Source organism: Aureococcus anophagefferens (assembly GCF_000186865.1).
Source record: "Aureococcus anophagefferens unplaced genomic scaffold AURANscaffold_176, whole genome shotgun sequence".
Taxonomy (NCBI): Eukaryota; class Pelagophyceae; order Pelagomonadales; family Pelagomonadaceae; genus Aureococcus; species Aureococcus anophagefferens.
In genome coordinates this window covers 961-10,742 of record NW_008705718.1, presented here as the reverse complement: position 1 = coordinate 10,742, position 9,782 = coordinate 961, and the positions used below count along the sequence as shown (strand labels likewise).

At 52.9% G+C, this 9,782-nt stretch overlaps 4 protein-coding genes across 4 annotated transcripts; all 4 read left to right on the top strand.

The window, feature by feature from the left end:
* Positions 1-66: 66 nt before the first annotated feature.
* Positions 67-2,693, top strand: AURANDRAFT_68499 (hypothetical protein; the record flags this gene model as incomplete). The annotated part of the gene is made up of 6 exons (XM_009044191.1): positions 67-378; positions 681-857; positions 1,056-1,170; positions 1,762-1,988; positions 2,238-2,541; positions 2,650-2,693. 6 exons carry the CDS (start codon positions 67-69, stop codon positions 2,691-2,693), a joined length of 1,179 nt encoding a protein of 392 aa, XP_009042439.1.
* A 2,708-nt stretch (positions 2,694-5,401) lies between these two features.
* AURANDRAFT_6995 (hypothetical protein) lies at positions 5,402-5,875 on the top strand (the record flags this gene model as incomplete). Its single annotated transcript, XM_009044192.1, has 1 exon — positions 5,402-5,875. A coding segment is annotated over one exon (474 nt), but the record flags the coding sequence as incomplete, so codon positions are not given.
* An 835-nt stretch (positions 5,876-6,710) lies between these two features.
* On the top strand, positions 6,711-7,787 carry AURANDRAFT_68497 (hypothetical protein; the record flags this gene model as incomplete). Its single annotated transcript, XM_009044193.1, has 3 exons — positions 6,711-6,852; positions 6,972-7,138; positions 7,191-7,787. The coding sequence occupies 3 exons, from the start codon at positions 6,711-6,713 to the stop codon at positions 7,785-7,787; spliced, it is 906 nt and encodes a 301-aa protein (XP_009042441.1).
* A 387-nt stretch (positions 7,788-8,174) lies between these two features.
* AURANDRAFT_68496 (hypothetical protein) lies at positions 8,175-9,050 on the top strand (the record flags this gene model as incomplete). Its single annotated transcript, XM_009044194.1, has 1 exon — positions 8,175-9,050. One exon carries the CDS (start codon positions 8,175-8,177, stop codon positions 9,048-9,050), a length of 876 nt encoding a protein of 291 aa, XP_009042442.1.
* Positions 9,051-9,782: the final 732 nt, after the last annotated feature.

Genomic DNA, 9,782 nt, shown 5'->3' with positions numbered 1-9,782 from the left:
TGGCACGCAGTCAAAATCCAAGGCCCCAGTGTATCGCTGTCAGTTCGCGGTGATAAAGCGGATGTCATGACTTGGATGTCATACAAGTATTTTGCCGGGAACGTCAACCACCCGATTTTAATGGCATTCGCCGTCTACCTAGATGATTTTTATAATTACAAGAAATTATCAGAATCGACGGTGGCGAGATTTTTCAAGATGATTTTTCCGAATTTAGTCAAAACTGCGTACGCGCTATTTCAAGCCAAAAGCATCCGCATACATAACGCGTTAAGGGACAAGTTTCAACAGTATCAGGACAGCGGCCAGGAGAGTTGTAGTGCGGTCAATCAAGATATGTATGAGGTGCTGAACACGGACTGCTCTGATTATTGGACGGTGCCTCGGTGGCTATGCAATATTTGGTACAGCCAACCTCACATTGAACCTAGCGTCAAGTTCTGGTATTCCAAGCTTGTCTTCTTCTAGTGTGGTTTTCACCTTCAACAGGCACGACAGGCTGACGAACCCCAACTCTACCAACCCCGTTTTCTTATTAGGATCAAGATTACCTAAACGGATTTTGGCGCCGGGGCCGCGGCCTGCGGCGGCCGCTCGCGGGCCGCCGCGAGCGCTTCTGTCAGTTGCTGCTTCACTATCTCTGTAATGCTGGCTGTTAACGTTACATTATTCTTGTCCAGCATCGTCTCGAAGTCTCGCTCGTTGGTCGCATCTCGCGTATCCAACATGCTCTGGACCTGTGCCATAGTGACAGGAGCACTCAACTCCTTGTCATTCACCCGAAAATCACCCACGACTTGGTCAGGTGCCCGCTCCTCGTCACAAATCGACAATTCGACGCCCGTCTCCACAGCCCGGTTCTGAACAGCTTGCGACAGCGCCGCCACAGCTGCTTCAAAATCAGGAAACTCAACTAGCTGCAGATGATTCTCACGCACCAACTGGTGCACCACCCGACCAATGTAATCTAGCTAAATAAAACTGCTGGTGGTGGTCTCTCCAGCTCGCTGCTTCCCGGGGCCCCGGGGACCGGGGTGGCACGTTTTTTTTTTTAGCCCTCCTTCGGCGCAAATGAAGCACCCGCCAGGGCTGCCCTACCCTCCTCGGCACAATATTTTAAAAAAAAGCTCAAGCTAATTGTAATAGAGTTCATTGCTTATGTAAAGGAATGTAAGCGCCTTCACTGCAGTAGACTAGAAAGGTAGATATTTACACTGCCCTACCAACCGGCGGGGATCTAGCGACACTAAGCGGTGAGATGCGAACGCAACCCCCAGACTCCTCGGTCACTGAAGTGTGCAAGAGAAAAGAAAGAAGAGGATACCTTTTCCACGTATCCTCATACAAAAGATACAAGTAGGCGACTAAGCCATACGGCCGGCAAGCTCGCTTCGCGAGCTATCGGCCACTCGTTTGATTGAGGTTGCTCTGCGCTCGCTTTAAATCACTCATTAAAAGTAATCAGAAATTTCCAAACAAGAATGCGGTGGTTTGACCACTGTAGCCACATACAAAAGGTCAAGTAAAATCACAGGATTTAGGAGGGTAGGTTAATGTTTCCCTTGACGGATTCTCGGCTGAACCTAACCAAGCGAGCGTGGGCACGGCTTTTCTACCATTTTGGGAAAAGGGAGTCCATTAACAAAATGTACCATAAAGGGAGAAATGAGTCCTAAATCACAATAATATTACCAAAATCGGAGAAATGAGTCCTAAATCAGCATAAAACTACTACCAAAAGGGGAGATTCTTGTCCAAGAGGCGTGACCCAGTCTATTTTTGCGATCGACGTCGACGGCGACGGCGACGTGGACGTGTTCTCGACGTCGTCGGGCGATGCTCGGGGCGAGGGCACTATCGCATGCTACGAGAACGACGGCTCCCAGTCCTTCACGGAGCACATCATCATGACGCTCGTGGACTACGCTTTTGTTGTCTTCGCGATCAACCTCGACGGAGACGGGGACGTAGACGCGCTGTCGGAGAATGTCGCCTGGTACGAGAGCGACTGCGCCACGCACGCGCCGTCCGCGAGCCCCGCGCCGACTGCGAGTCCCGCGCCGACGATCACCGCCGCACCGACTCCGCGGCCGACCGTGAGCTGCGCCAGCGTCTCGTTCTCGGTGAGGATCATCACCAAATCCGCCGAAGGCGCCAACTCAGTCTTTACGATCGTCGACGGCGACGGCGACGTGGACGCGCTCTCGGCGTCCTACAACGACGACACGGTCGCGTAGTACGAGAACGACGGGTCCCAGTTCTTTGCCGAGCGCATCATCAAGACGCTGGCGTACGGCGCGTTCTCTGTCTTCGCGATCGACGTCGACGGCGACGGCGATGTCGACGTGCCATCAGCAGACGCAGGCTACGACACAGTCGCGTGGTATGAGAACGATGGCTCCCAGTCCTTCACGGAGCGCGCCATTACGACGCTCGCGGACGAAGCTTACTCCGTCTTCGCCATGTCGACGACGACGGCGACATGGACGCGCTGTCGGCGTCCTACCGTGACGACACGGTCGCCTGGTACGAGAACGACAGGTCCGAGTCCTTCGGCGCTGGCGGGCGATCGACCTCGACGGACAGAGCGGCGACGGTTTGGTTAAGATCACGGATGCGTCGACTAAGGTAGCAAACCTTGGCCCTCAGGTTTGGGAGGCGGTGACAACGGGCACCGGCCAAGCGTACTCTAAGCACGTGCTCGAGAGCACCATTGATCCGGGCGCTCGGACGGCGTGCGTCAAAAACAAACAAAAATTGATGAAGTGGGCAACGTGATGCGATGCCCCCATGTATATCGAACGGTGACGTGCTCACCGACAAAGACTGTATTGTCGGGTCCGGGAGAGGAGAGGCCGGCAATAAGGGAAGCAAGTAAGATCCTCCCTCGAGGGGAGGTTGAGCTCAGTTTCAATTAAATATGCCAGGATGAAGGCCGACGGACCGCGCTTGGATGGCGCAGCCACCTCAGCGGGGATGGAGGAGGGTAGGGCAGGGCGGGTGCTTCATCTGTGCCGAAGGAGGGTGGTGGGCGGGCCAAAAAAATATAAGCCGCGCCACCCCGGACCCCGGGGAAGCGGCGAGCTGGGAGAGGACCACCACAACCAGCAGTTTTATTTAGCTGGATGATGAACTCACTAACTCGTTACCGGAAACATATTGTACTGCCGTAAATGCAATTTCCGTCCACTTGGCCTTAAAGGAAGCAAGTAAGATCCTCCCTCGAGGGGAGGTTGAGCTCAGTTTCAATTAAATATGCCAGGATGAAGGCCGACGGACCGCGCTTGGATGGCGCAGCCACCTCAGCCATACTTCTGCAACATAATGAGGAAAGTAATTTTTCTTTTTTTTTAAATATGGAACAAGGGGGCCGGACTGGAGACCACGTCTTCCATGAGACCTGTTGCCTCCTCCCTGTCCGGCCAAATATACAGTAACCAACAATCAGACAGCCACCGCCCTCGACGCTGGATCTTTGAAGGGGGCCACCCCATGGCATACAAGGCTGTAGCTCCGCAGCGAATGGGTGGCGTGATCAGCAGGGTCCAGACCCAGAGCCACCGCCGCTGCTTTGAGCGCTGTGTTAACTGTGCTACGCTCCAGGACCCTACCGCAGGCTAAGCAGAACACGGGCCGCTTGGACCCGTTGGCTCCGAAGCGGGCTGGGTTCATTGTGTACAGCTGCCTAAGGAGGCATAACGGGTTGATGTCAGACGGCGTGTCACCTGCTCGCAGTTTGATATTGAGCTTGTAACCGTCGTTGTAGATGTCTGTTTTGGAGCCTGGGATGTGGATGACCAACTCGTCCGCTGCCATAATTTGTTCCCACCCCAACTTGTGACCTGCCTGGAAGATGTGGAGATGCTCCATGCGGAGGACCTTGTCCTCGTGGACCACACCGCCAATGCTCGTCCGGCTGGGTAACCCGCACAAACGCCTGCGGTTGGTGGATTGTTACCGCAATAGGTCAGCATGCAAACTCTCAGCTCTTCAAACCTACTTATCATCAGCGGGTCGGACAGAGACTTGCTACCGCTCCGCTTCGTAATTCCGCCCATAAGCTTCTCCACTTGACTGTTCGCTGCAGCTGTTATTCCGGCAGAGGCGTCTCCTAGCCTGCGCGGTCCGTCGGCCTTCATCCTGGCATATTTAATTGAAACTGAGCTCAACCTCCCCTCGAGGGAGGATCTTACTTGCTTCCTTTAGCTCAGGCTAGTGGGAGATACGAAAGGCCAAGTGGACGGAAATTGCATTTACGGCAGTACAATATGTTTCCGGTAACGAGTTAGTGAGTTTAGACCACCTATCATCATCCAGCTAAATAAAACTGCTGGTTGTGGTGGTCCTCTCCCAGCTCGCCGCTTCCCCGGGGTCCGGGGTGGCGCGGCTTATATTTTTTTTGGCCCGCCCACCACCCTCCTTCGGCACAGATGAAGCACCCGCCCTGCCCTACCCTCCTCCATCCCCGCTGAGGTGGCTGCGCCATCCAAGCGCGGTCCGTCGGCCTTCATCCTGGCATATTTAATTGAAACTGAGCTCAACCTCCCCTCGAGGGAGGATCTTACTTGCTTCCTTTAGCTCCTGAAGGCTAGTGGGAGATACGAAAGGCCAAGTGGACGGAAATACAAGAATAGATCGATTGCACGCTTTACAATGTGTTCGAGACAAACAACAAACCAAGCGGGGCTTCGGCACCCCTCAGCAAACGGCGATGACCTTCGGCGCCTCCGCGACGACGTCCTTCGGCGGCTTCCCGCCCGCGGGCGGCGCGGCGCCCGCCTTCGGCGCGCCCCCGGCCTTTGGGCCCCCCGCCGCGCAGCCGGCCTTCGGCGGCTTCGGCGCGCCGCCGTCGACGCCCGCGGGCCAGCAGCCGGGCGCGAGCCTCTCCGGCGCGAGCCTCTTTGGGCCCACCCCGGGCGCATTCGGTGGTGGAGCTGCAGCGCCCGCCCCGGCCGCCCGGGAGGTGCTGGTCCCGACCGAGGCATCAGTTCGGTTGGCCCTTTCTTTTATCACCCCGGAGCGGGCCGCGGAGTTCGTGCTCGCTACGCCCTCGCTCCGGCGCAAGGTGGACGCCGCGTTCGCGGCGATCGAAGAGGACCGCTTCCTGCACGAGCTCCTCGGCCGTGACGTCGGAGCGCCGCCGTTGCCGTGGCAGAATGCTGCCTCCACCGTCAACGTGCCCATTACCGTACCCCCTGGTCTCGGGCCGGGCAGCAAGATGCAGGTGGGGAGGCACATCATCGCGCTGCCCGCGTGCGCGGTTCCCGGGAGCGTCGTCACGGTTCAGGTGCCGGGCGAAACGCTGCGCCGGGACACGCAGGATATCGCCGCTCTGCGCCCTGGCCAGGAAGAGTTCGATGCCGTGGCCGCGCACTTTGCCCTGCGCGGCGGCGGGGGCTTCCAGGTCCACGAGGTCTATAGGCTGCGCAACATGTCGCTTCACGCGCGCTACAGCGGCTCGGTCAAGGCCGTTGCCGCACGACACGGTGGCGTGGAGCCGCTACAGCGGCTGCTGTTCCACGGGTGCGCCCACCCCGAGCCGTGCCGCACGATTGCGGCGCAGGGCTTTGACCACCGCCTCCACGCGACGCACGGCCGGGTCTACGGGGATGGGGTGTACCAAGCGCGCGACGTGGGCTACAGTCACAATTACGCTCCCGCGGACAGCGGTTCGGGGTGGCACCACATGTTCCTGAGCGCGGTGGCCGTTGGCTCGAGCTGCACGGGTCGGAAATCTATGAAGCGCCCGGATCTGCGCGAGGGCTCGACCACGGTGCACCACGACACGGCCGTGGACGACGTGGACGACCCCTCGATCTTCGTCGTCTTCGAGAGTGGCGCCACACAAGTGCTCCCACTGTACGTCGTGGCCTACACCAGCGGTGGTGGCGGCGGAGGTGCGCCTCGGCAGCAACGCCAACTGCTCGCCACGAGGGAGGAGGGCGACGCGTTTTTTCGCCACCTCGTCGAGGACGGCAGCGCCTTCGCCGCGCTGCGGCGCCTGCCGTGCGTGCGGCGAGGACTCCGCGCGCACCCCGTCCCGGACCCGAACGTTTGATAAGGCCTCATACAAAACGAAGGAGACGTTATATGTATTGATCATTTAAACATTTTTTATTGTAGAAATGAAGCTGGACAACTAAATACCAAAATTTTTAAAGGCTTGTCGCCTAAATACCAAAAACATTTGATTGATATAACAAAAGGTGAAATAAATGAGCATAAACTGAAAACTGCTATTTCTATAATCCTGGACATGAAAGCTATTTTGGTGAAAAATTTCATGGAACAGAATTCCGTAGAATCTGATGAACAATGATGAATCCTGTCCAAAATACAAGAGCGTCAAGCATGATATATATTGTTGCGAAGATTGACTTATATATTTTGGAATTCAAAAATAATTTTTTAAATACTTTATAGTTTTAATGGTAAATGTAATTATAGAATATACTTTGGTTTTCTTAGTTCCAATTTTTTTCGCCTTTCTATTCAATACATTTTTCAGGAAAGATGAAAGAGCCAACATGAAGATCGTTTATTATAAAATTTTTACTTTCATGTTAATTTTGTATATTGCATCTCATGTTGTTCTTTATGTTCCTGAAGATAAACCCTATTTTTCATTTTTAGGTAACGTTCTTCTTGCTATCATAATATTTGAACTTTTTTTATTGCCAGATGACACTACTGAGTCAACTGATGTAATCATGTTCCATCAATTTGTTTTGTGGGTAGTGGTGTTTATACTTCTATTCAATTGCTACAAATTTCATTTTAAGAAGTTAAATGGAGACGACGAGTGGTTTGATATCAAATTATATAGAGTTGATAAATTAGCATACAAAATTAGTAAGGAATTTTCACTTTATCCAGGAGAAGATGATACGATACAGCAATTACCATTATCAAACATTTTCGGTTATATTAAATTTCTCAAAAAAGAATAATGGTAAGTACAAATGAAACAGAAATAAAAACAAACCGCGAAATTGAAAACGAGGCATGTCCTTCTAAAGATACTTACTCATCTGAATTTGATCACATAAATGGATATGGTAATTTAAGTGAAAGTGCTGGAAGCGGAAGAATGATTATGAAACAAATAAAATGTCCTCCAGAGTCTGGTAAACGAAATGTTGAAACTTTTTTGAGAAAATGGATTCCAGCTATTGAAACTTACGGTTTAGACTATACCGGAATCGGAGATATCACTGGAACAACAAATAACAATCTCGTCTGCCTTCGCCCGTGCCGAGCACTTCTCGTTCGACCTACTCGAGCCAGACGACGCCGACGTGGAGTTGACGTTCGAGCAGCGCTACGAGCAAGAGTACCTCCACGCGGAGCACGACGGCGCCAGCGCGAAGTCGGCGGCGAGCTGCGCAGACGAGGCCGACTTCCACGTGCGTGAGTTCCTCCGCTTCCTGGCGCTCAAGTCCGTGCGCCCCGACGTGACCCCCTCGGTTGTTGTGGACAACGTCTTCCACCTCGCCCTCACGTACACCGTCGCGTACGCCCACCTCTGCGCGCTGGTCGGCGGCACCTTCATCCACCACGACCCCACCCCCGGCGGCGACGCCGCAAACGCGCGCTACATGCGGCAGTACGAGGACGCGCTCGAGCTCTACGCCCTCGCGTTCGGCGCCCCACCTCCGAGGAGCGTGTGGCCACCCGTCGCGGAGAGGATGGACCCGCAACGAGACTATGTCTCGTTGCCAAGGTCGCGGGTCCAGGAGCTCCGCGCCGCGGCGATGAAGAGCAACATTATAGGGGGGGTATGGTAATAATTAGTTAGCTGACTACCTACTCAAGCAGGTAGACTAGTGAGTAAGAAAAGAAAAGGAGCACAACGTCACTAGGATATGTATCCTTCGACACTCATTTTTAAGTACAATAAGATTCGCTTGCGTGGTGGTGGGGATTGCGAAGATGAAGACGAGGACGACCTGGTTGGATATATTAAGGACATGCCACCCCGTCTTCGGCAAACCTTCCTTAATGATCATCAACCTCGCATTTCAGCACGTGAAGCCGACGAACTTTCTCCAATGATCGACAACGATCGCTATGATCATGAACATTGCGACGAAAATGATTCTCTGCCCGATGAGGCTCTTCAGGCAATTAAAGACGTTGATGCTATGAATTCCAACGCATAATTTCTTCGTTTCATGGATGAAGAAAAACAGCGTGTAATGGAAGCAGAACGTCGCGAAATCGAAGAAACAGAGAAGCGATTGAATGATCTGGGGACTGTTTTGAATTCTGAAGACGACGATGACGAGTCTGCTTTGAACTCCGACGATGAGACTGAGGACATCGAGGGTAAAGCATGGTTTGAAGTTGGAGAGCACTACGTCGATAAAGAGGATATGTGGAGCAAAACTTTTGGAGACTGCAAACACTGTTGCTCTGAAAAGGAGTATCTGGAGCAGACACAAAACGAGGACGACAAAAATCATCTGCTCCGTTTGCGTGGTGGTGGTGACAACGAAGATGACGAGGATTTGCCTTCATACTCCGACTCCGACGAGGACGATTTGATTTGCCCACGTTGCGGTAAAATCGCAAACGTTCCCAACAGAATGGGTCAATTGTGCCCTTCGTCTCAAGATTGTGGACAGATGATTTGTCGTGCTTGTCTTGACGACATGACCCATTCTAGAGAGATGTTCTGTCCCCCATGTTGGCAACGCAACTTAGATCTAGACTTCAGACCATCATCTTATGAGGAGTATTGCCGTGAGGGTGAATCGCTCGCAGAACAAATAGCCCTCTACCAGAATTTGTCTTCTGACTCCGACTCCGACGAGGACGATTTGATTTGCCCACTTTGCGGTAAAATCGCAAACGATTCAGGCAACGGAATGGGTTATTTTTGTCTTGCTGGTTGTGAAAAGATGATTTGTCTTTCCTGTATTGACGAAGATGAAGTATGGAACAATCCATCACCAGGCTGGATGCTCGACAATGACACGTACGAAGACTGGCAGTGCGTTGCATGTCGCAATAAAGATAACATTTTAGCGTCACGGTCGGGACGCTGAGGCGACTGTGGGCACTTGGGTAACAAAAAGAGGGCAACAAAAGGAGGACAACAAAAATGAGATCTAGAGCGGCTGGGTTCGGCACGAGGGCATAGATCATCGAGTTCGGCGATACGCGAGCGCGCACCGGAACGGAGTACGCCAGGCTAGACTCCAAACGGCACCAGAGCGACTTCATCTTGGCGCTTCTTGTCACTTCTTTTTATCTTTGACTTGCGAGGCTAACACAACTGCCTCAAAATCAGGGAAAATAGCCCGCTGCAGATAATTCTCCTGACCCTCCGAGTCAGGCTAGTGGGAGATACGAAAGGCCATCCGGCGTTGACGGTTTTCTACGCTTTCTATCAATAAATTCGTGAGGGATGTTTTACCGTTCGCGTTTCCCGGCAGCGCTTGCGCTCTAGCTGGTAGTGCATATGGGTCAGGTCCTTCAAACCTGCTAGGGTATCTGAAATCGACAACCCTCCGAGCTTAGATGACGACGAACTGTCGGACTATCAGTTGAAGCTGAAGGAAAACTTCGCCAGCATAGTGGGATCCTGTATCTACTTTTCTATCACTTGCAGGCCTGACCTCTCCACCATTGTGTCCAAAGCCTGTAAAGGCATGCATGGACCAAAGAAGATTCACATACTTTATTTGCAACTTGACTCAGTGAAGCAATGATCCAATATCTCAGGGCCGAAAATATAAAAAAATAAAAAATAAATAAGCCTCCGGGGGGTTTAGGGA